Below are 26,729 nucleotides of genomic sequence, written 5' to 3' on the forward strand. Positions count from 1 at the left end.
AATGTTTTTTTGTTTAGAGGGATCAAAAAATTGTTCAAGTTGTATCAAGAAATTCACAGATGTGTTCAAAGTGAAAATAATAAAATAATGGTTTATACAGACTGAATCACTAGTCTTAGAACCCATATTTGGTTTGATTCCAATGTGCTGTGAGGAATAACAGGTATTTAGCATAACAGTTTTGGCGTTTGTTCTGTTTAAGTTTTACTACCAAATCGGGCATGCGTGGTAAAGGCATGGCATGTTCGTTGTAAAGGATGCATGGTCATGACCGTAAAGTGGTGGAAGCACCAGGAACCACTCCTACCCCCACTGTCATCCAGAGGTGGGTGCCCCGCCCTTGACATCCACCTTGGGGCAAAGGGTTTTTAGGTTACAGGGCTGGGCGGGAGGCTGCGGCAGGGGTCAGTTGTAGGACTTAGGGCCAGGAAAGGGGTGGTTTTAGTGTTCAGGGCTAGTGGAAGGGTTTTAGGATTCAGGGCCAGGCACTTGGCTCTCCGTGATGCACACCAGCCCCGCTGGGCCTCCAATTTAGCAGGCTCCAGGCTGTTTCACGGTGACATGCCACAAACAAACGTTCTCCAGGAGACTGAGAAGAATGCTGCTAAGACTCACCCTCTGCCTTCAAGGGTAAGAGGCACGTTCAGTTTTGGATAGGAGCCAGAGGACAGTATTGGTGGACCCGGCAAGACGAGGGACGGGAGGAGGGTGGGAGAGATGGAGCAGACTAAAGACGATGACAGAAAGAGTGACGTTGAAGCACAGTAATGGTTAGTAACGGCATTACGGTTATGTGTTCAGTTGTGAGTTATTGTGTGTGCTTGTGTCAATGTTTACTATGCATATGTGTTTACCATTTATGCCTTTACAAAAACATATTCATAGAAAAGGCTTGAGTGGTAAACCTATATGCGTGGTAAAAATGTTCATTGTAAATGCTTGCGTGGTATGGCGCATGCATTGTCCTGACGGCAAACTAAAAGGCGTGCGTGGTAATTGCCCAAATTGTTTGGTCATACAACTGTCAGACAAGAGGCAGAGAGAGTGCCAGAGGAGGACAGAGCTGTTTTTTACCCTAACATTCAGGTGAGATGTGAGAGACTGCTCATGCTTCCAAAGAGCTCACTATTAACCCGCAAGAGGATGGTTGTGAGCTGCCCAGCCACAGAATGCTCCTGTTGCAGGCCTCTAACTATACATTTAGCCAGAAAAAAGAGCACACAAATTGGCTGACCAACTCCCAACATTCTATTCTAAGTGCTAATATAGCATATCAATTAATAATAACAGTAACTATAAATACAATATTAGAAATGTAAGAAAACTGTGAGGATACTGCAGAGGCTACACTTAAAGATTAACGGTCTAGGATCTTTAGACTCGTGAAATGTAGTTTGAGCTTGCTGGCGTGTTGCCGTGAATTTCTTCTGCAATAATCCAGACTGTTTCCTTTTATTTTAGCCATGCAAAAGCAGTTGGGAAATCATCTTGCTCTTCTCATTCAAACCGGCTGCCGGTCTCAAGATCCTGGACCGTTTTTAAATCATTATCAAGAGCTCCCACACACCCATCAAATTTAAGCCTCAATTAATACTATGAATTGAAGAACAGATAATGGACATCTGTCTGAAGCACAATTGAGAGCCCAAACAAAACCACGTCCGAGTCCTGAAGAGAATCCCGGAATTGTTGGGGATTCGAAACGGGGTTGGCTGTTGAGTGTGGGGGAAGGTAGAACAGGGTGTGCCACGAGGGGGCTAAATAGTATTTATTCCCCCCCTTTTTCTAGGTTGTCAACAACCTTAAGTAGGATATGCATCCCCACCATCCCCACCATCCAACAGGCAGGACAGTAGAAATGTGTCTTTGAATGAGAAATTGTTCGCCTTGTGTTTTCAGTGCAAATGCAGGACTGGTTTAATTTCATGCTGGCACACATAATTTATCGATGTTTGTCTTGTGATCATTGGTTTGCTGTATATATTTTTGCCACATATAACGTTTTCTTATTATGTATGTGTTGTATATATTGTCTCACAAAAGAAATGGTTCTAAATCACACATACAAATGTGTTGCAATTGTGTGATTTACTAATGTGGTGTTTCCTTTTAAAAGACATGTTCAATAGATTTATGAATGTCTTTTTGAAGTCTCAAAACTAAGCAGAATAAATGCTCAAAAACCTCAGATTTAGTGGTGTCAGGTTTATTCTGAATATTTAAATAAACCTCCCTTGACACCTTTCTGTGGTTTCCTTAGTGACGCAGCGATGACCAATGGAATCGCCTCTCCCCCTCCGCTCCCTCTCCTATACTGTACCGGGCAATGCATGGGAGCAAAAAGAGGTAAGCCAGCTGTGATCCGAAACGTAAATGTGATATGGTGTTAAACAGCAGAAGCAGCGTTTCACGTATAACTTTGTTGAAATCCATTTAATTCTTTCCTCGTAGTTACCCATGCTTGACCCGCCAGAAATGGGGATTTGACAGTAAAGCGAAGTTTGCATTTTTTGCTTGTTTCGCTGTATGGTTTATTTCGTGGAATGGGCAGATGTGGTTCTGTCCTCCCTGACTTACTGTTAGTAACAGAGGCACGCTTTGACATGGGATTTGGAGCATAAACGAACTGTCTCCCTGGGCCCGCCCCCAAAACAACCAGTGCTAGAGGATTCCCCCCCAAAAAATAACTGGAGTTGGAGGAGACTTGACCCCACGCAAACTGTATAGTGTAATAATATGCGAGGGGCGTGTGTGTGTGTGTTCGGTTGGGGGGGGGGGTAGGGGTGGTGCCCCACTTGTGATCGCTGCTCATGTGTATTATTACCATTAACAATGTTTAATTCCCTGCTATGTTGTGACATATTTGTATAGGGCTGTGATGCTTGATCGAGGGGGACGTGTACCCATGGTAATAAAAAAAGCTACGCGGCTGCACCCGAAGTGGTGGTGCACCACCTTAGTCGGGTGTGCTAATGAATAGAGGCGGACGTGTGCTCTTGCACTTTCTAGGTCAGGGGCGTTGTTTTGCTGAGCACAGCCTCTAGCTTCCTAAATATAATGTAAAATACAAGCAGTCGCCATGCTGAAACAAAGCGCGGCGCCCCTGTAAATAAAACGTCTGTGCCCATGAAGTGGGCGCCAAGGTAATTTAAAAAAAACATAAAAGTAGGCACTGTGCTTCATTTAAAGCATGGCACTCGTATACCTTTTATGGGCGTCTAAATAAAGATGAGAGAGGCGCGGTGCCGGTGCACATAGTATAACATTAGCACTTATTTTAAAGAAATAGTTCCCAAAGGAACACCAAAACAACTACAGCATAATGAAACTGTAGTCGGCCGCTGCTCCTGAAATAAGAAACGGAAGTCAAGTATCGGGAGCATCACCAATAAGGGGGCAAGAAATACAAGCAACGGGGGAGTGAACCAATTGAAGCAGAAGGCAGTATTACACTCCGTGTAGAGAGATTACAGCAGGTCTCGCAGACAGCGCATGCGCGCTGATGCTCGACCTAAAATACGAGTGCTCACTGCTCTGAAGGGAGGGTCAGGAGTATAAGTGACATGAGGGGGATTCAAGGAAAAAATGGACACCAGGAAAGTGTCTCATAAACTGGTGCTGCAAGGGGACGAGGGTACATGGTGAGGGGTATGGAAGAAAAGCGTTGCCCACAACAAAATGGCTGCCAATGGAGGTTGAGATGTTGATATATCTACTGAGTTCCTGTCTCCAGCAGCCTTTTGCTCCTGGCAGCAAGCAGGCTTTGAGCTTTCTAGAGCGTTCTTCACCTCCACAGGATGCTCTAAGTAGAAGGATTCTCAAAGGAGGAGAGAAAGGAAAAATAATTCTCTTCTGCCTACCCTCCTTTTATGAACAGGTCTTTTTTTAGATTTTTCAGAGGCTGTTGTAAGATCATGGGACTTTTAGAAAAGCCACAATTCACAGATTTTTCACACATTGTGAAATTCCAAAATCCTAAAAGGGCTGACAGGCGGGTGCTGCTTATGGCATCCTAAAAGTCTGCTGAATGCAGGGGAATGATTCAAAATGGGCAGGCGGTACTTCAACAACAAAATGAACACGATTTTATTTCAATACAGAAAATGCAACTGACATTATTGATTTATTGTGTAACAGTGACATTTCGATCAATAATACAGAAAATATACAGAAAAACACATATTACTGGGTTTCATGTTTTTAAAAGTTTGTAATACTTTCTCGATACTGGAGGAAATCTGTCAAAATCTTTGGAAGCTGAAGTTGAGGAACAAGATGTAATCTGGAACTTCCTATGCAATTCCGAACACATAATCTGCACAGTTGGCAAAGAGTGCAAGGGGTCGCTGGAAGAAAATACAACATACGTGTTAAAATATATCCCAAAGACAGCCGTGTTCTGTCATTCTCAATGTGGCAGGCAAATATCAGAAAAGAAGCATTCATAAAGTGAAGGTAGCATGGCAAAGAAAACACATGGCTCCCTGAGAAACACTGAGAAAAAAAAGATAACAGCTACTTACAGAGAGCACAAGAAAGCTAGTGTATAATAACATAAGCGTCTTTCAAACCTCGCAGCGTTTACATACAAAGCTGCCATCACTAATGAGCTGGGGGTTCCCAGAGAAAATGTCGGGACCGTCTTTAAGTGTCTGATATTTGTTTCTGTAGACTTTCCAATACCTGGATCAGAATGAATTCTTCCAGATCCCTTCTGCTTGAACAAGGAGCTCCACTCACCAAGTGGCCGGTTTGCATATTACGCCGAAAGCACATTTGTACCTCGTTTTCTAGTGTTTGCATCAGTGTGTGTGGATGAACAGAGCTTCCAGGCCGTTGACTATCAATAAATACCACCGCTTGGCTGAGTACAAGTTTCCAGCTCGGCCAGTACTAGTTTCAGTGTCAGTGTTTGTATGATTTATATCCTTCCACTAATGACGTGAGGGAAATATTTTTTTCTTTTCACTCTATAAGAGCGCTTCATTGTCCTTGCTCGCTTGTTTTCATTGCTCGCTCCACGCCGCTCACACTATTGCTTCCCTCAACACACTGGTATGATCACCTCTCACTAAATTTTGTTGTTATAAATAAACTTTCCTTTTCATTGTTTTGTGAACACCTGCAGCTGTACACAGCTACTGGGCAGTTTGTTTGTATCCATATATGCAGGGGCGTACCGTCAGGAGGCGGGAGTATTTGGGGTTACACTCCCCTAATACATGTATTATTTAATAGTTGGGTACAGGAGTTTCCAGTCAGGTATGGTAAAGTGTCTGTCGGATTTCACATGGGATTTTTAAATACTAAGACAAACTCACACACTCTCTTCTCATGGTTATTTGACAACATTTTTAAGTATCCATTAACAATCCGCACTCCATCCTTTTCCACTATCCCTTAAGCCCCGTCATGCGCTGCATCTCATATAGGGATTAACATGTAAATGTTTTTGTACTTGTATAGCGCACAGCTACCCGCAGTGGGTTTCCCGGCGCTTGTATGAATACCGCAAGGGAACCCTTCCTGGCTTTCCCTGTGAGGTGTCCACTCCTGGGCACCCCCATGGTGCAGACCAGGCATCCCTTGCGTTGTGGGGGCGTTGTGGAGACTAAGCAAGCTATTGCCCAGAGTTGCAGCGTGGGACCCATGATCAGAATAGGCACTGAGGCGAGAATATCCAGTTAGGGGAATTAATGAGCCTGAGACCCGCCGGGGCAGGAATCGAACCCTGGTCCCTGGCCAGAGCTCTGCATCGAGGTCTGCCTGCTCTAACCATTGAGCCACACTTCTCCACTGACATGATATGCCAGCGTGATTTGCAGAAAATATTAAGCTCACCTCCCCACAGTCGTACTGATCAAGCTACGCCCCTGCATATGTGTGTCATTCATGAATACTTTGTTAATTTACCATTTGAAAAGGGCCATCAGCCATCATTAAGTGCACATTAGCGTATAAAGAACAAAAACAAACTCCAAAAATGGCCACTGGTTCATCAGCAGGCATGTAAGCACAGATTTGCCAACCTTTAAACAAATGTCACTGTGTGAGGACGGGGCGGGCCTTAAAGGGAACAGGGCTTCTTAGAGAGATCTCCCTAGAAGCACTCTGCCCTCCACCAAGCCCACCACACACTCCCCATCTCCCCCCCAAAAAAACGGTCAGGGACTCTGTTGCCAATATCCTGGGGCATTTTTACACCTCTTAATGGACATCGACTACTTACAGCTGCAAAAGACGAGCTGGAAATCCACTATATGCAGTGGTTTCCACTTGCTTTGCTTGCTACCTTGTGTTTGCAGTTCCTCTCTGGGTGATCGTGTGAGGAGAGACAAAATCGTCTGACACATGGTGGCAATGGGTGAGCTGGCAGGTCTGCACATGTGTGGCCATCTTGCAATACTTTTTCTATATTATAAAAAAATATTAAAAAATGGCCATCCAGGGGCGTGGCCAAGATGGTGGCGGAGTAGGACGTGTTTCCCTGTCCCTCCGGCGCCGACTTTAATTAGCGTTGAGTATCTGCCAGCCGGGTGCCCATCCGCGATGGAAAATTAGCGTGGACGCTCTTGCAGACCCTCCTGCTCCAGTGGTGGGTATATTTTTGCGATTGGTGACATCCTGTGCTGACTTGAGCCGTCCAGCCCCGGCCCTGCTGCGGCCCGGTGAATCTGTTGACGGAGGTCCGACAGCGGGGACACTAGCGCTGCAGCCAACTTGCCTGAGCTGTGGAGGGTTGACAGCTCCCCCAGCAGAGCGGAGGGGTGAGCGAACCGAGAACCCGTCCTGTGTAGTAGCCCGGAAGGCGGAGATCGAGGGTCTGCCTTCTGACCGCCATCTTGTGAGACCCGCATGGGAGCGCGGCCCAGGGCTACCGGAGCCGAGAGCAAACGTGGCCTGACAGCGCGTGCAGCCGTACCCCCCTCCCGGCAAGAGTGCTGAGAGCAGTTCTTCCTGGCGACCAGCTGCTTATCCCTGTCCTGCAGTTGTGTGGGTCTGCCGGGTCCGAGGCCTGCGAGGGCCTAGAGGCGGTGCGGAGGAGAGGAGACGACCTACGCATAGAGCAGCACGGTGAGAGGGAGCGGCGGCCCTGGGGTTGCAGGACTCAGTCTTTATACCAACGGATGGCGTGTTCCTGTCCTGCTGGGGGGCTGGGGAGCCTGTATTGAGCCTGTCTGAACGGCTTGTACGTGCCTAGTGTGATCCCAGAGGCTTGCAGCATTGAACGGAGGGGCCTGGTGGCGAGCCCGATGTGCTTCTTATTGACAGCAGCATACTGAAGGACTGGCAGTATTTGCAAGACCAGTCGGGGTGGGGGCCGCTGGCAGTGAGACTTCGCGGTGTCAGCGGGTGCGGGTGTGGGTGTCCTCCCCAACCCCCCCCCCCCACCCCCCCTAGGAGGACATTAGCTATGCTCCGGTGAACTTTGCTTGGGGTGCTGGAGGTTCCGGGAAAGCACTGCGAGAGGGGCTGGATCTGTTTTTGGCCCGCGGGTCGGCGGGAGGAGGTGCCCTACGCAAGCCCAGATTTGCGATCCCTGCCCTGATTGCTTCGGGTGGCAGTCACTCCTGTGCGCTGGCCTGGATAAGGCCTAGTGGCTTGATGCCCTACCTCCCGGTGATTTAGAGTGTGTAGTGGTGGTGTGCTAGCGGGGGCGGAGGGCTGGCACTGGCGCTTTTCTGGACTGGAGAGGAGGTCTTGAAGGGCGGCAGCCTGTGTCTCCCCCCGTGCAATGGTGACTGAGAGTGGGGCCCATACTGGGAGAGCCCCTCGCCGTGGGGTGCTTGGTGAACTGCAGCAATAGTGGTCGGCCCCCTCCGGGGATCGCTCTTTGGCCCTTGCTGGGGGGCCTGGGGCCTAGGAGGCTCGATCTGTCTGTGCAGGGGGCCCACTCTTGACTTGTGGGTGAGAGGAGGGAGGGGCTCGGACCTGTACTGAGCCTATGCCACCTGAGGGGTTGAGAGGGAGTGCTGCCCTGGTCTTTAATCCGGCTTGGAGCTTGATCCCCGGGGCTTTGTGAGTGTTGCCCCCCCCCCGAGTGGAGATTTTTGGGGATGGGCACGTGGCAGGGCCTTGAAAGGGAGAGACTTGGGGGTGGGGGGAGGGCGGGGGCGCCTCCCATGCACTCGATATTTGACTCACGGCATACGTGAGGCCCGGGCTCACCTATACCCCGCTCATCACGTGGACCAGCTACTACTGAACTCTGGTGTCTTATTGCTTTGCCCTAGCCCTGGGTCTGGACCACATCAGCGGTGGGCATTGCTAGAGCTCCTCGGTGCAGTAATACTGCTTCTACCTGAGCCTTGCACCTTGGAGAATAGACCTGCGACTTAGCCGTCATGTCTTCTTCCAGGAACAGGAAGGACAACGATGCACCGGCGACCAAAGCCTTCATGCTTGAGCTGTTCTCAGCTATAAAAGAAGATATTTTGGAGCTTTGCTCTCAGCTCTCCTCCGACCTACGGGAGGTTCGGCGTGATGTAGATGCCATTGGCGAGCTGGTGGCAACCTTGGAGGAGCACGACCTGGGTCGGGAAGACGATCTTCATCAGCTCCAGCAAGATGTCATCCACCTCACGGAGCAAAATCTAGACCTCCAAGCCCACGCTGAGGACTTAGAAAACCGGTCTCGGCGTAACAACATTAGAATCTGAGCGGTGCTGTGAAAGGGTGAAACAGATGACCTGCGTAAATATGTCTGCAAGCTTTTCTGACAAATCCTGTAGGAAGGAGAGGGAGTGGAAATACAGATGGATTGGGTCCATTGTGTCGGCCTACCAAGAGGCGCTAAGGCTCCCCCACCGCACAATCTGGTTTGTGTGCATGACTTCCAGCTTAAGGAGCGTATCCTTCCCAAGGCCAGTGACCTCCATCCTGTGCAATTCCGAGGGCATCACCCGGCGCTCTTTCAGGACCTAGCGGCCTCTATCCTCGCCAACAGCAGAGAATTCAAGCCTATTAACACTCACCTACGTGAAAGGGGCATTCCCTACTCATGGGGTCACCCATTCCGACTTATCTTTAAACTTCAGAGCAAGCTATATCAGATCTGCTCTCTGTCCGTCGCATATGATGTCCGGGGTTTGGAGCGGCCCTCCTCTCCATCGGAGCCCGCGGGATTCCCTCCGAGGCGGCGCAGATGCTCCACTGACTGGCAGCGGGTCGGGGGATCTCCCCGACTGTTGAGACCGAATTTGTCCACTAGCCTGATGGAAAGAGAAGCGGCTGTTACATCAGTGGCACAGGTACTGACAACAATGACATTCCTTGAGCTCTGTTCGATTGGCATCAGTGGGCTGTTTCTCGGCACCGGAGGCGGGGAATGTTCTGTTGTGAAGTGGTACCATCCCACTATCCTTGTATGGTGGAGTTGCCCTGTATCAGGTGCGCTATGTTTCCTGGAATGGTGCCTTGTTCTCCTTCTAGTTTGATTCTCTTGACTAACTATTGTCCATGGACAAAACTTGTGACTTTTGCTCTTTGTTCTGTTCTTCTACACTATGATTTAAGGAAGAGGGTTTTGTTGGGGTTTTAGGGTTATTTTGGGGGCTCCGCATCAGTCTTCGGCCAGACATTGCAGATATATGGCCTGTGGTCACAGCCTTCTTTCCCATTTCATTCCTCTGTCTCTGGGCGTCTAGTTGGATCCTAATCCCTCTGCTGGCACTATGGGTAGAGATTTAAAGATTGTGAGTCTGAATTTTAGGGGATTGCATAGCCCAGTCAAGCGCACGGCCATCCTCTCCCTCTTGGAGAATGCGGGGGCGACATGTGTCTGCTACAGAAGACCCATCTTCTTTCTAAAGATACTAGGCGGATGCGAGACCGGTGCTTTCCATTGCAAATATGGTCCTCAGGTCCAGCTAAGAAGCATGGGGGGGTCAATCCTTTTTAGTGCGTGCGCGCATTGTAAAGTGTTTTCCCAAGTAGCTGATATTAATGGAAGATTCCTGGCGGTCCGGGTCCAGTGGGGGAACACGCAGCTTACACTAGGGTCATTTTATGCCCTGAACGAACAACAAGAACCCTTCCTGCAGGTGGCCCTTTCCGAGGTTCTGACATCTCCAGACGCATCGATCCTGGTGGGTGGCGATCTGAATGTGGTGATGGATCCTGGGATGGACAGGTCTGAACATCGATCGCATCAGGCGGGTGCGTTGTCACAGGGGGGTAGGCAATGGCTGGTTGATGGTGGACTGCATGATGTGTGGCATGTCCAACACCCTGCTGAATGCGACTACACGTACTACTCTGCAGCGCACAAAACCTATGCCCGTCTCGATTACTTTTTAGCCACAACCTCTCTTCTGCCCTACTTATCCATGGTCCAGATTACCCCGCGTTCCCTCTCAGACCATGCCCTTATCTCGGTTCAGCTTACCTTCTGTGGCGGACGCCCACCGCCCTCCGGCTGGCGTCTTCGCGACTCCCTGCTCCATTCGGAATCGGTCGTGACCCGAATACGGGAGGCGATCACAAATTATCTTGCAGAAAATGACCAGGAGGGTACACCTTTGGCAGCGGTGTGGGAAGTCTTGAAATTAGTGGTGAGGGGAGAGTTAATTGCGCTGGCGGCCTCATTTGCGCGGCTCCGCAAAGCTAAGCGTGCGGAACTGGAGGCGGAGGTGGGAGCTTTGGAGGCTGTACACAAGCGGACGGGGGCCCGCGAGTTTGGAGGGAGTTGGAATTGAATCAACACATGTTAAAGCATTTGGACTTAGATAGAGCGGAACATGCCCACTTGCGCTTGAGGTATAAATTCTACCTTAGTGGGGACAAGGGGGGTAGGATGTTGGCCCATAGACTACCGGCACGGGCGCAGCTTTCAGCTGTCTAGTCTATTAGGGATTCGCAGGCGGTTGAGCACTCTACGGACGCCCTTATTGTGGATTCCTTCTGTCGCTTCTATCAGTGCCTGTATAGTGGGGAGGCGTCAGGCCCGCGAGGGAAGATGGAGTACCTTGACTCCTGTAACATTCAGCCACTGGTTCAGTCGTCGGTTGACACTTTGGACGCTGCAATATGTATAGAGGAGGTCATATAAGCAATTGCCCGATTAAAGCTTGCCAAATCTACGGGGCCGGATGGCTTCCCGGCGCAGTTTTTAAAAACCTACTGTGTGGAGCTGGCTCCACTTTTAACAAGCCTTTTCAACTCCTTACTAGACACCAGGGAGGCCCCCCCCCTCCATGTCGGAGGCAGCGATTACGGTCATCCTTAAGCCGGGGAAAGATCCGAAAGACTGTGGCTCCTATCGATCGATTTCCCTTTTAAACATTGACACAAAACTTTCCGCGAGCATCCTAGTGGTGGGTCTTAGCCCTCTGATGGACGATATTATCTATCCAGACCAATCCGGATTTATCTTGACGCGGCATGGAAGGGACAATACCAAACGGATTCTTCACCTTATAGACCTGGTCCACTGCTCTCAGACTCGGGCCTTTCTCTTCTCCATAGACGCAGAAAAGGCCTTTGACCAGGTAGACTGGGACTATCTATTCAAGGTCTTGCGGGCTTATGGTGTCGGTGATAACTTTGTTCGCTGGGTTCAATGTCTTTACGCGGCTCCTAAGGCGGTGGTGAGGGTGAAGGGGTGTAGATCTGCCCTTTTCCTCATTGCTAGAGGGACGCGGCAAGGGTGCCCCTTGTCACCGTTACTATTTGCGCTCAACATGGAGCCTTTTGCCCAACTCATTCGTTCAAATCTGGATATAATGGGAATTAAATTTGGCGCTGACACTCACAAAATTAGTCTGTATGCAGACAACGTTATTCTCTCGCTGACTCAACCCCACACCACTCTACGGTCCCTTGCATCGGAACTTCTTGAATTTGGGAAAGTGGCGGAATTTAAAGTGAACTTCTCGAAATCGCAAATTCTAAACATCTCAATCCCTGAAGATGAGGTCCGGGATCTTCAAAAGGACTTTGCCTTTCAGTGGGTGCACTCCGATATAACATACCTGGGTATTCGGCTGACTTCCTCCACTGCAAAAACGGTCTCCCTCAATTACAGGCTATTGGTAGACCAAACTACCAAAGCGCTCTACGATTGGTCCCGCCTCAACTTGGCCTGGTATGGGAGATTAGCGGCAGTGAAGATGACTGTGCTGCCCCGCATCCTCTACCTGTTTGAGATGCTCCCACTGAGTCCTCTGCCAGGTGTCCTCCGGAAGCTGCAAGGGATCTTTAATAAATTCTTGTGGAGCAACAAGAGGCCAAGGCTCGTGCTGACGCTTATCATCACGCCAAAAGCTATGGGAGGACTGGACTTCCCCCTATTGAGTCCTTATTATCAAGCGATCTGTCTTCGCTATGTCACAGAGTGGAATAGGCCTTTGGCCAGCAAGCACTGGAACTTTATGGACCAGACAGTGGCTGGCTGCAATATTTGTTAGGAACTTTGGCTTCCGCGCAAGCACAGAGCATGGGGCCTCTACTCGTCGCCTGTAACCTCGCCGACTCTCAAGGTGTGGGATCAGCTAGCATTGCCCAGGGGCTGGACCACGTTTGCCTCCCCTATGACCCCTATCTTAGATAATTCTGAGTTCCAACCGGGATGTACGTCTCCTATTTTCCATCGCTGGAGAGAGGAAGGTTGTAAGGGAGTGGGTTCCCTATTTGACCTAAAAGGCTTGATCCCCTTCCCCCAATTACGCAAGGACTATTTTAACTTACCGGAATGTAACAGCGTACGAAGGCGCATGTTCGCTGGGAGGCTGAACTGGGGTGTCCTTTGACGCTCAGAGAATGGGAACATATTTTCTATCGTGCTCATCACACGGCCTCTAATACTGCAGGGGCGGAATCGGCCTTTATGATAGTCGCTTATTGGTATTATACGCAGGCGCGCATCAAATCCTGAGACGGAACTAAGTCAGGCCTCTGCTGGTGGGGGTGTGGCCTTCCTGGCATTCTGGTACACCTGTTGTGGCACTGCCCGAAATTGGAGAGATATTGGGCTGAAGTTCTTGATGACATTGATGGAGCATTCCAAGTTACGCTGCACCGGTCCCCTGAACACACACTGCTAGGACTCCCCCATCCCAAATCCTTCCTGCTGCGCTCGCTGAGAGGTAGACAGATTGCATTGGCTTTGCTTGCGGCGAGACAGGTTCCTCTAGCGCAATGGGGCTTCCTGGCTGCACCTGATGCGCTCGATTGGATCCGGAAACTTTGGCATATCCTCGCAATGGAGCGCCTCTCACTTAGCATGGATGGGAATGGAGCAGAATACGCAAAGCTCTAGGGCCCATACGCAAAGCTCTAGGGCCCATTTTCTGCAGCTCCTTTCCAAGTAAATGAGAGAGGTCACTTGCCCAAAGTACCTGCAAATTCTACATCTTATTCCGCTGGAACCGGTTGGGGTCAAACCCGTAGCTTGAGTGATTGCGGGAGGTGACTTGCGGCCATAGGTGGGTAGAATAGAAATATAGAGACTGATGCAAAGGGGGCTGGAAGGGGGAGGGCTTTGGGGGGGCGGAGGGTGGGGGTGTTTGTTTCCTTGTTCTTTTTCTTATAACAGTGGTATATTAGCAGTTGCCTACCATGAACGCTACGGACTGAAGCTTCTCTATACGGGGTGGCCCTCCGGGTTGTAGACCTATACGCTGTGTCCTGGCCATACCTCTTCGCTCTGCCGGCCGGTTGATGTAGGCAGTTGGGCTGTGTTATCGGTTCTATACCACATAATAAAAATTATTGATTCTAAAAATGGTCATCCATGCGTACAAATGCATAGGGCATGTGGGCTGTAGCATGGAATGGCTGGTGGTACGTCAGCTTACATGTGCATGAGTGCACACACAAAGGCAGCCATCTTGACTGCTTTTTTCCCTTCAAGAAAAAACAATTCAAGATGGCCACCAGTGCATGTACAGACAGACAGAAAGCATTGCAAGATCATGCTGTGCATGTGCATGGGTACAGATGCACTGGCAGCCATTTTGGAACATATTTTGCTCTATGCCAAAGCAAACAAGCATCAGCAAAGGCTCATTACAAGCGCAAATCACTGTCTTTGCCAATGCTTGTTTTTTTCAATTGTACTGGTCTTCTCAAATATTGCTGGGAGATTTGAGGTAATAAAAAGGTCCTGAAGATTTCCCAGACATATTCATATTACGTGTAATGAAGATCAGGTCTCAAACCCCTCAGAGAAATTTGAGGTGGATTCAAGTGAGGAAAAGAAAGAGATAGGGAAGAGAAAGAGAGGGGAGGGGTGGAAAAGATAGTAAGCTACTGAGCATAAACGCTTATTATTGCATGATGCAAGGGTCTGTCTTTCTTCAGAAGAGTAATAAGTACATGAAAAATAAAAGATACTGCTCTAGTGTCTAAAACCAACACATACACATTCTATTTTACATGATAGTATCTCTGCTTCTTGAGGCCTGAATGTTTTGTAGAGACAGAAAAACCTGTCCTATTTCGAAGATATATGTAACCTAACTGATCCCTCTACTACATAAAGCCTAATTCAGTGAGGTTCTATCTCCCGAGGAATACCTCTGCAGGTGAATGAACAGTTAACATAGGGACTGAGCTTCAAATGAGGATTCATCCTTGCTCTCGGGGTCATCCAAAGCAACTCAGGAGGTTGATCTGCAGTAGTGCCATTTTGTTATAGGAGCAATGCAACTAGAGCCAAACATCAAACCCCAGTTTGCCATATATGTGTGATGTGAGCCTCAGTTTGTGCTAGCTGAGCTATCTGAGGCTTGCCATGTACATTTTTTCTCACCTGTGGGCTAGCTCTGCTGTCTAACGCAACCATCTGTAAGATTTGCATAACCTGAGAGATAGCGCTGATTTTGAAAGCCAAGCATGTATGGTGATGTTACTTGATGGACAGGTAATCCATGTATTATGTAGCTCTTGATAGATAGCTCTTCTGTTTAAAGCCAGTCTGGTCTCTTCACCGTAGTTATAGCCCTATTTGGTATGTGTATCCCGTGGTACATCCCTTGTACCCCGTGGTATTACCCTGTTTATCAGAGAGCCAGGTCTGTGCAGCTTACAAGACAGCTGTCCTAACTACGCCAAAAGCCTGATTGATAGCTCTGCTCTCTGCATTTTGACCCTGTTCATATAAGCCAAGGGATAGCCCTTTCCTAAATTAACATAACTATTGAATTCTGAGTTTTGTTTAGGCAGCTTTGCTGAAAATTGCCAAAACCTTTAAATTCTGCCATGTGAGGAGTAGCTGTGTTACCTACAGCAAACACTTGTAAGAATATTTTAACCTACTGATTACATGTTTGCTATGTGATGAATATCTCTGCTATAAGAAACCTGAACCAAGCTTTCTTTTATGTCTTCTGACTAATAGCACTGCTGTTTAAAGTCACAGCCCATTGGTCTATGTACCCCGGGGTATAGATATGCTGCCTAAGGACTAAGGCTCTCAGACCTTTGTAACCTTGGAGACACCTCTTCTAACTGAAGCACACATAACTGAAAAATGTTTAAAGGGTGAGATTTTGGGCTTTCTTCTTTGTGACTTATTCTCATTTTATGCTACAAAGCTAAAAGAAGTTTATTTTGCTACATAAAAATCTCTGCCTGGATAGTCAGATTTATTTGATTTGTAGATAGAATAAAGCTTGCTAGAGCTACTCTTTCAATCAAACATGAGCGTGTATCACCACATTTCTTACGGCCAACTCTGCATAACTCTTAGCGGCAATACAACTGAAAGAGCCTAATTTTTGAGGTTCACATGAGGCCAAATTCAAATCGGAAACTTTAGTCAAGAACAATCCTGGAAGATCTCAGGATTACTGCAGATGGAAACGGTGTTATAGCACTTGGCCTTTAAAATGCATTAACACTATGAAAAGCGGAGTCTGCCTGGTTTGAAAATGGCCGTGCTCTAAAACGACTGTTCTTATCATCCGTTGTTTATCCAGGTCGCAGTACGCCAGCGGACCTCACGGACTTCATACACTATTTGCTAACTCAAATCTGCACTGGAGTGAACTAATATATGAAGATTTGCAGATGATGAAGGAGCTCTGAGTGCTTTTACTTTACCGTAGGACCACGGCCGGCCGATTAGGCTTGAATCGTCCAAGGGACAGTTGAGTCCTCGGAGATTCACCCAGCCCGCTGCCATTGCAAGCCCGGGATTATAATAGACTCGTATATGTGTCCCGTGTTAAGAGGGGAATACCTCCACAAAGTAGGACTTCTGCATTTATTGACTCTGGATAATAACCTAAATAAGGTAACAGGGTGGACTGGGCCGGATAAGGAGTCCTGAAGAAGAAAGGCGTGACCCCCGAATGTGGGCACAGGGTAATTCGGTCGAAACATGTTGACTTTAGCAGTCCTGGGGGGCTGATGTGAGTCCCTAATTCTCATAGAGATACCCACCCCTTTCTATTTTTAATCCAGTCCATGGGACTCCGGAATAAAATAATGTATAAAATAATGTAAAGATTACCCATGAGGCAGTTTTAACATCACTTCCACTGCACTTGTCCTTATCATTTTTTCCAGTCAGGGTTGGTAACACTTTGTACTCACCTTCTGAATATGAACGTTTTGTTTGTCTGTATTGTTTTATGTTATCCCATCCCTATGCTCCACCCTCTGCGTGGCTATGCCAGGGTGTATTGTAAGCAGACCTGATGATGAAGCATGTCACACACAATTTTGTGTGTGAGTAAGGGCAACTTTTACAAACACTGTGTGTGTCCCTGCATGCTTTGTCTAGATCCTTGTTCCTCTCTACCCCTCTTAGTGTGTTTAGGTTATTTTTGGAGGGTTGGGGTAGTGGAGAAGAATACCCTATCCCCCTTATTTATGTGTGAGATTCTTTTACTTTTAGAGCTGCATTACCCTGCGGTTTTCCAAAAGAGTGTAAATAGTGGCTGTCCACTCATCTGAGGGCCAGAATAGATACAAGAAGGCAAGAGTCTCGATTGGTGGAGAAGTACTCTGCCGGAAGGGTGCAGGGACCAGGTTGGTCCGACCACAATGATGTTGGTGGTGTTAGGGGTGTGGTGATTACAACCATTAGAATTGCTGTAGTGAGACAGATGGAGATGGGGCAGTGCAGTGCAAATGCCATTCTTAATCGCTAAGTTCAGCAGAGTTGGTGCAGCTCTCTATCCGCGTGCTCTGGAATGCTGCTGCCCACGCCTGCAGTTGCTTGAGCTCACAATAGTAGGTTGATGGACGACCAGCCTGACCTCTGGACATTGCTCCATCTGGAAAGCATGATGGGCATCACCTGTGCACAGGCCCATTACTAAAGAAGGCAGTCCACACCAAATGGTTGGAGCTGGCCTATGGTGTTGCTCTCCCCACTTAGAGACAGAAATTGAATCTACTGCACGATGCCTTCAAGTTAACACCAGGAAGAGTAGGGTTGGGGGTGAGGGCTGCTGGTCTTTTTATGCATAGTGTTTCTTGTGCTTACTGTTACTCTATCCAACAAACTTCTGGATTGCCCGCAGCATTTTCTTATGAGTGGCTACCACTGTGATCCTGCAATGAGAGGCATACCTTGCATTCTCAGTCTCGAATGAATACCACTCTTGCCATTTGTTAACAGCAATACTTGTTACCCATAGCTGGAAATTGATAGAGAGAATGTTCCACTGTCATTTGGTTTGACAGCTTGGATGGGGATGGGTAGAACAGTGTCTGATCTCTAATAGTGAAGTGGGTGGGTGAGAGGAGCACTCCAATATTTCAGTAATTTTTAACTAAAAACTAACTAATTACTGAAATATTGGAGTGCTCCTCTCACCCACCCACTTCATTTTGAGATTTTGTCTATACGGAGTGAGCACCCAACCATGTCTTTTGATCAAATTTCAAGTATAACAGAAAATAGAGCCACCATCTTAGCATACACCAGCGAACAAGCAAGTGATATTTATTCTCTAGTCCAGGATGTCAGGTCTTCGGACATACAAGGCAATACCATCATACAACAATTAAAACAGCTGGAATACTTGGCAAAACGAGAAGTAAACCAAAAACTGCATGCGTCAACTTTGGTGCAGTACCACAGAGTGAAAAGGATCCCACGAGGATTGAGAATGTCCATTAAACCCATGTTGTATAGATTCCACCTCAACAAGGAGTTTATGGAGAAGTGGTACTCAATTCTTAATAAATGCTCCTTGGACTTGATCCTATTATTGATTGAAGAGTTAGCCAAAGTAATCAACGAGCTTTCTCACGAAATTGATGAAATCAAACACAACCTTGAATCAAGAATGGATAAAACAGATTGGGAAAAATCCTTGAATGACATCAACATTAAGCTTGACAAATATTCCAAAGAGTTGCAAGAAGGAAAACTGAGGAAGTTCAAAAGGGACACTTTGGACTATAAACTTAATGAAGTATATACATGGGCTGAAGTTTATGCTCAAAGGAAGGTATATCCAAAGAAAAAAGCTCCCACCACCTCAGAGGAGAGTCTTGTTTCAGATACAGACTTAAACATCACTAGACCATCTGCTCAAACTCATATGGATGATGTTTCACAACCAGCGCAAGCAACAACATCAGAAGCTGTAAGAACAGCAGGATCAAACCAGTCTTTTTTAGCCCAGGTAGGGGACCAGGAAAGCAGCCTCCAAAAAACCCCACAGAGGACGCAGAAGGAGCACGCACAAGAAGCAAGAGGCAAACATAGTCCTCAACATTTCAAAAACTCAGTTAACACAGGACGAGATAAAAGTGCTAAATAAAGGTCTTGGATTCGTGCCTACTTATGACACCAATAAACTGGAGTGTGAAATCTCTTTCTTTAGATTTATGCGAGTCCTGAAACTTAAACATTTCTTTACAAATATTGTTCCACCTCAGCCAAACAAAGAGGAACCAGAGTTCTTGGAATTTAAACCCAAATCCAAATTTCAAGCACCGGTCACTCATAAAATCTTGGACGCTTTTGAAAATGCGGTATTGAATGATTTTGAACGTTTGAACCTAAGCAAGTCTAAAAAGAAAAACCTATCGGTTTATGATATGAACATCCTTAAGAGCTTACAGGAGAACACCGAAATCCAGATACAGAAGGCTGATAAAGGAGGAGCAATCATTGTCATGGATGCCTCCATGTACAAACAGAAAGTTGATGAGCACGTAGCAGACACATCTATTTACTACCTACTAGACAAAGATCCGACAGAGGACCTCAAAGCAACTCTCCAAGACATTCTGACACAAGCACTTGAGTCAGGTCACATTTCCAACACGATTAAATCGTTTCTCACAGTTCAGTACCCAAAGAGACCACTCCTCTATATGCTCCCCAAGGTGCATAAGAATTTACAAGATCCTCCTATGCGTCCAATTGTGACCGGCTGTGGCACTATTTTTGAGCAACTCGGTCAGTACATTGACACATTTCTCCAGCCATTTGTCCACCAGTGGCCCTCGTACATTAAAGATACCAACAACTTTTTGAGAAAATTGCAGGAAACACAAATCAGTGATCAATTGTTTTTGTGTACAATCGAAGTTAAGTCGTTGTACACTTCTATACCTCACCAGTCCGGCATGGAAGCCGTAGAATGGGCATTGTTGCAACAACCATCAATTAAAGCAGACAAAGTCTTTGTTCTTGAGTTGTTACATTTTTGTCTTTATCACAGTTATTTTCAGTGGTCTTCAAAAATTTTTCTCCAACAGAATGGAACATCCATGGGATTTGCGGGAGCTCCCGCGTATGCAAACACCTTTATGGCGAAATTTGAAGCAGACTTTGTATTTGGAAAAGAATCTTGGAAGCAACATGCCATCATCTATCGCCGTTTTATTGACGACATCTTTGTACTATGGTCTGGCACAAAAGAAAGTTTAGAATATGAAATTGGAGAACTCAACAAGTGTCTAGAACAGATTGAATTCACGCACACCATCAGTGAAAAAGAGATTTCATTCTTGGATGTTAAGATCAACATTCAAAATCAAAAAGTTATCACAACTCTATATCGCAAAGATACTGATGTCAATAACGCATTATCCTTCAACAGTTTCCACCCGTTGAATCTGAAGAACAACTTACCTGTGTCTCAGTATATGAGAATTAAGAGAATATGTTCCACGAATGAACATCTTGAAATGAACTTAACATCACAGCATCAGAGATATAAAGAAAGAGGGTATCCTGAAGAGGTACTGGATAAAGCCAAATTGAGGATCCAAACTACCAGCAGGGACAACCTGCTTATGTTGAAGCCCAAATAATTGAATGAGAGGCACGTTTTTCTCTCAAAATTCTCCACATCATCACAGAAAATCAAGAACATAGTTAAAAGACACTGGGAACTACTACAGAATGAACCTGATTTCAATGGCATCTTTATCCACAAACCGATCTTCGCATACACAAGATCCAAAAATATCAAGGAACTTCTGATTACACCAATAGGAAATACTGATGTTCAACATAGAGGAATGAAAAAATGCCACAACTGCGTTCATTGTTCGAATGTGATTGAAGGCAACAAGCTGCATCACCCTTTAAATGGAAGAGAAATCACTTTACATTATGACGGTGATTGTAACACTAAAAATCTGATTTACTACATTAAATGCCCCTGTGGTAAATTATACACAGGCAAAACTGAGAGAAAACTGAAAACCAGAATCTCTGAGCATAAAAGCACGATTAGGAATAAAAACTTTAAGAGTAATCTTGCTAAACATTGGTCAGAGAACAGTCACAACATTTCCCAGCTTAGGTTTTCCATACTGGAACTCATAAAAATGCATGAGGGGGTTGATCTTACCAGATCCCTCCTCCAGAGAGAGATTCACTGGATAAAATTTCTTAAAACACAAGAACCTGCTGGTCTCAATGAAAAAATCGATCTATCATGTTTTCTGTGACCCTTTTTTGCACTGTGGTCTGTAATCATGGATGTGCCTGCAAATCATAAAATGTCATTTATTTCCAGCGTTTGTATTAATTGTAATATATTTGAGTGCATTACTCTTTTAACATGGCACCATTATTATTTCTCACCTTCACATATCTTCATTCAACCAACCCTATTATTCTCTTCTCATATCACACTCTCGTTTCACTTTTTTTATTTCGAATGTATACGGTTCCCTTTCCAAGATGGCGTCGGTTTTTTAGATTCGGGCAGATTTCCGTAGATTGGTATTTAGTTATTACTGCAGTATAAGGACCCCTTCGTCTTGTCAGTGTTTGCCTAGACCTTAGTTTTGTTGAGTTTTAAGCCCGTCTTTTGGTGTGTTATTGGGTCATTTCCCCGGAGTCAGATGACATGTTCGTTGCAGTCGGTCTTCAGTTTCCATAGTTTTGATTGTTTATAGACGCCAGAGGAACCTTAGAGTACAGCGGCTTCCGGTAATCACCCGAACCCGGTCAGAGTTTGAGCTTGAGCAGTCCTTCGTTGTGACGCGTTTTGATTGAGGTAAGGACTTGAGTCTAGGAGTTCCTTGTCTTTAGAGCTCGCTAGTTCTTAGAGTCCGGTATTTATAGTTCGTTTTGTTCAACAGATTGTGGATGCCGGTTGCTGTGATCGGTTAAGCATAGATTAGTCCAGTTGCCACGAACCCCCAGTGATCTGTGAAGCATCTGCGTTCCAGGTATTTGCCCCATACAGCTTCATCCATTACCCTCACATTCTTGCTTTGTCGAACATATTCCAGAGTTCCATCTTTCTTAATTGTTTTTTAGGTTTTGATTTTTCTAAAGGACTTTGTCCACAATCGCTTTGGGATTGTGAGTATGTTTAATAATAATTTGTTCACGCACCGCGGTGTGGGCTATGGTTTAATCCTATCACTTCATCTCTTGATTTCACCAACTTTCATTAGTGATTTCTCATGCACTAGAATTTTTGCCATGTAAAGTCTGAAGCCTTGTTTATCTTGAATTCGAGTGAGTTGATACCATGTTTATCTCAGTTTCAGGCCCCCGATGAAGAGCTTGTTAAGCTCGAAATGCATTGGGCTCAAGAGAAGATTCATCACTGTGATTGTTTGTTCTACTAATACCTTTGAAAATATTCCCTAAAATGTTTCGGAATGTTTAAATGAGAATGTTTATAATTTTGTGCAGTAAAAATTTGATGACTTCTGTTCTTTTCAAAACACAGATGTTTATTCATTTATTTATGTAAAAATTGTTGAGTATGTAGTGTTGTTCAAACTTTGAACCACATATAGCAACAGTGCAACGAGGTTGAGTGTGTATCACATTCAAGTTTGATCTCTAATAGTGACACAACCCACATTTGAGTTGGAGATGTGGATACATTAATGTGAACATGTACCATGAACCTCTACCCTTTTCATGACTGAAACATGCAAATTGTCTCTGAGACTACAGACATGGAATGTGAGGGTTCTGAATTGGTCACACAAAGTTAGAGAAATCACAGCATATTGTATTGAACAGATACAAAATACATATTGCTTTTTTCAGGCAATACACCTGACCCATCACATGAAATGGGTACACCTGGTAGGATGAGTTATCACTATTTGTGTGCATCTTACAGTACGTTTGCCGGGTGACTGGTATTTGGATGAGAGGGGCAGAATAATGCAGAATCCTGATAGCAGATACCTCGTAGTTCAAGGTGCATTGGAGAGCCTGTTCATCACTATAATGAACATATGTGGACCAAATACCAACTGGCCACAGTTCTTTTCAGCCCTGTATCTGATTTGTCAAAACAATGACCCTCGTATGGTGATCTGTTGGAGGAAGTGAAACTTTAACTACAGTAGGGTTATATATATATAAGAGCATATGTTCCTTCCTTTCAAACAGATAGTTGGTCAGCAAGGATGAATCCTTATTCAAACATTTTGCTGAAAGAGACTGTTATTCCATTTAATGTCCATTCACCACTAAATTAATCTATTTCACTCTTGATTTGATTGTAAGTTTTAATTGAGAAGAAAAAAGACAGCCGACACGTGTTTCGCCCTATGTGGCCAATGACGCCAGGGCTTTCTCAAGGCTCTAACAGAGTAAAAATACAATCAGTACTGTATGAAACAGTAAATAGTGACCCCAAAGAGTGAAGAGAAGTGAGGTAAATCACGTGCTAATGAAAAAATAAAAAACAATCTAAAAATGAGATCTAGTTTTATTAAGGTATTTAAAAATTCGAAAAAAGTTTTAAAAGAGAGCAGAAAAAAGATCCTGCTTACAAAAAATAATCACAATAGCTGTGAGACTGGTGAGAGTGAACCCTTTGCCCAAAGATGAGGTATCAGAAATAGAGTGTCCTGAAAACCAGTTTATTACAGTAATCACACGTATGTAGTACTTTTAAACGTTTGTGAGATTTTTAAGTTATAGTAAGACTATTGTGAGTTATTTAGAAAAGGTGCATTGGTCCATGGGGAATAGATGCTTCTATTAGTTAGACAGGATCAAGCAGGAGCAGAGCATGCCTTAAGAGGACAGATTTTCAAGCCCAAGGTAGTCATTTGTAATACCTAAACAATTTCATCAATCTTATGGTCAGGTCGCGGCGATAGACATTTCAATACAAAAGTTTGAACATCCAATTCTGGAAAAAGTCTAAGATTACAACGAACTGGGCCTGTTGCTTTTGTTGGGTCCTTCAGGTCTAGATTAGCTGATATAGACTGCCTGACCGATGGAATGTAACAATATTTAAACTCATACAAACAAGAAATACTGATAAAACTGTTCTGGAAACATTACAATTGAACCTAGCACTAAAATGTCCACTTACCATAACCGGCGAGAACGAAGAAACAACAGACTAGAAGAAACTTTTGACCCCACGGGTGCTGCCATTCCAAAAACATCAAGCACAACAAACCTACTATCAGCGAAAAGTACATTTCAGGCTCTGAAAAAAGCTGCTAAAAAAGAAACATCAAAATGATGGGAAGGAACGTCCCTTAAAAAATATCTGGAACCTAACCTCATTTCAAGAGGACTACGGATTTTAATCATTCCTCCGATAGTGACGTACAGCTTCTAATAATATGTTACAATAGCTAATAGATATAGCTCAAGAGGAATTGAGAAAAACAAATTGGAAGTTGATACTCTCTCTAAACAAAATGAAGAAGCAAACTGGGGTGAAATCACAACAAAAAATTATGACATTCTGAATAAAATTCTTGATGAATATGAAAAGGACATAATCCAAAAATAAAACCGTAAATTCCGACGTGACTTAACCGATTACCAACCGGGCAGAGTTTACACTTTTGCAAAAAAATATGATAACATAACTACTGCTACATCATCAATCAACACAAACGTTCCAAATGAAACTCCTACCTCTTCGGAAGTAGAATCTGTAGAAGAGCAAGGGACAACTAGCAATATTCATCTGAAGGTACATTTTCAGGAGGAAGTTCAACAACATCGTCTGGGCAATGCCCAAGACAATCGCACCAGACCATCAAATTCTGCGACACCAAAACCAAATGGAGTGGGAGTACAAACAAGAGCAAGAAAGAAGGAACTAAATACTCTGAAATCATAACTAATAACTTGGTGATTAAACTGTCCTCAACCACTTTAACTGATACACATAATCAAATTCTTAATAAAGGCCTATCTTTCTGTCTGACTGGACAATGGGATCTTGTTCAAACTAAGGTTAACCTTTTTAAATTTACCAGGAAATTGAAGTTACACTCTTTCTTTTCTGGCAATCCAACACGACCAGCCATAGCAGACGGCAGTCAACAAACGAGTCAACTAACTGCACAGGATTTGGAAAACATCAATCTTCTGATACAAACTGTCAACGGATGTGGCACTGGACAATCTGGAACCATTGACTACTACTGCAGAAGAATTGGGAATAGATAATTTTCACTCAAAACCCAATCCTCTTAAAAAGAAATCCAAATTTACCCCCGCACTACCATCTGGCAACTCCATTGATATGTTCTTTAAAAACGTAAACAAAGATCTGGACAAGGAATTCCAAAAATATCAGTCCAAACAGAAATATATACTGAAAAATATTTCGTCTAAGGAAAGAAAGGCTCTGATGGAATTAAGACAAGATCCCAACTTAATAATAAAAGAAGCTAACAAAGGTGGGTCTCAATACATTGGACTATCTAACAGAAGCCCACCGACAACTAGAAGATGCCACATGTTATCAGAGACTGGACCACAATCCTACAAAAGACATTTAGGACAAACTTCTTCGACTCTTAAATGAATGGTATGAAAAAGATCTCTTAACCATAGAAGAAAAACAACTGCTATACATTAATAACCGATCATTCCAACTCTTTACCTCCTACCCAAGGTGCACAAACCAGGAAGGATACCTAAAGGAAGACCTGTCATTGCAGGAATCGACTCGATTAGCTCTAATGTGGGGGCTTTCATTGATGCCGAGCTACAACCACTAATGAGGGACCTTCTGTCCTTCATAAGGGACACTAAAGACATACTGCAGAAACTGGAAAATATAGTCTGGCAAGATGATTATATATTAACTGTAATTGACATCACTAGTCTATATACCTCAATTAAATACTCTGATGGAATAGCAGCAACGAGAATATTCCTACAGACCAGATATGTCCACTTGACTGCACGAAATAAAATTATTCTGGATATGCTTGAATTTTGCCTACTAAACAAGTATTTTCTTTTTAATGGCAACTTCTTCTTACAACTTCAAGGTACCGCCATGGGGGCAAAATTTGTGCCCCCGTATGCTTGCCTCCTGATGGGAGATGTGGAACGACACTGGCTATGGGGTGAAAGACCAGAGGATGTCACAAGCAATATAATCATGTGGGGCAGGTATATCAACGACATTCTGTTAGTGTGGCAAGGATCGGAAAAACGTCTCAAATCCTTCATAAATTCTCTGACCCCTAATCAATGGGGAATTGACATAACATACAGCATTTCAAAAACTGAAATTGAATATTTGGATCTGTCAATTTACATTGAGAACAACAAACTGAACACCAAAATCCATAGAAAGCCTTCTTCTGCCAATTCCATTCTACATGCAACAAGCAGTCATCCTTGCCACACTATAACACATATTCCTGCAGTTCAAATGAAGAATATAAGATCAACTCTGACAAAATAATTAATTAATTAATTAATTAATTAAATCGGTTTTGTACAGCGCCCGGTTACCCTAGAGCATCCCAGCGCTTTGCCACCAGCAAGTGTCAGAAATAACAAGGACAGAAGATTAGCAGAAGAGGAGAGTTTTAAGTTGTTTTCGGAAGCGCAGAAGACATGGTTCTGCGCGTAAACATAGGGGGAGGGCATTCCAGAGGGTGGCAACGTTGACTGAGAATCTCCTTCCTCCTGATCGGGCCTTTTTTACCCTAGGGACAACAGTCAGGTGTTGCTGGTCTGAGCGTAAAGTTCTGCTCGCTTTATACGGGATCACCATCTTCTGAAGGACGGGGGGCCTTTGCCTTGCAAGATTTTGTGTGCAAGGCATAGGGATTTAAATTTCACTCTTTCACGTATTGGTAGCCAGTGTAGTGCCCTCAGTGCTGGTTTAGCAGAACGAGACATAGGGATGTTGTAGAGCATTCGTGCTGCCGCATTCTGAGCTTGTTGGAGTCTGTTCAGAGTGCTCTCAGGGGCCCCGAGGCAGATCACATTGCTGAAGTCTAACCTAGACATAATCAGGCCCTGGATCAGGAGCTTTCTAGATAGAAAAGGGATGAGTGGTAATACCTCACGTACCGATCTGAGGAGACCAAAACAG

General features: G+C 45.1%; 1 protein-coding gene across 5 annotated transcripts in view; it reads right to left on the reverse strand.

Moving 5' to 3' along the window:
* Window positions 1–4,062: 4,062 nt before the first annotated feature.
* Window positions 4,063–26,729, reverse strand: part of ASB5 (ankyrin repeat and SOCS box containing 5) — a 585,404-nt gene continuing 562,737 nt past the window's right edge. For all 5 annotated transcript variants that reach the window (XM_086962458.1, XM_086962453.1, XM_086962454.1 and 2 more), the window contains one exon: window positions 4,063–4,346. In XM_086962458.1, coding sequence (XP_086818584.1) covers window positions 4,201–4,346 — 146 coding nt within the window. In that variant the 3' untranslated portion in view covers window positions 4,063–4,200. The remainder of the gene's footprint in view (window positions 4,347–26,729) is intronic.

The sequence above is a fragment of the Lissotriton vulgaris genome, chromosome 3_1 (assembly GCF_964263255.1).
Source record: "Lissotriton vulgaris chromosome 3_1, aLisVul1.2, whole genome shotgun sequence".
Classification (NCBI taxonomy): domain Eukaryota; kingdom Metazoa; phylum Chordata; class Amphibia; order Caudata; family Salamandridae; genus Lissotriton; species Lissotriton vulgaris.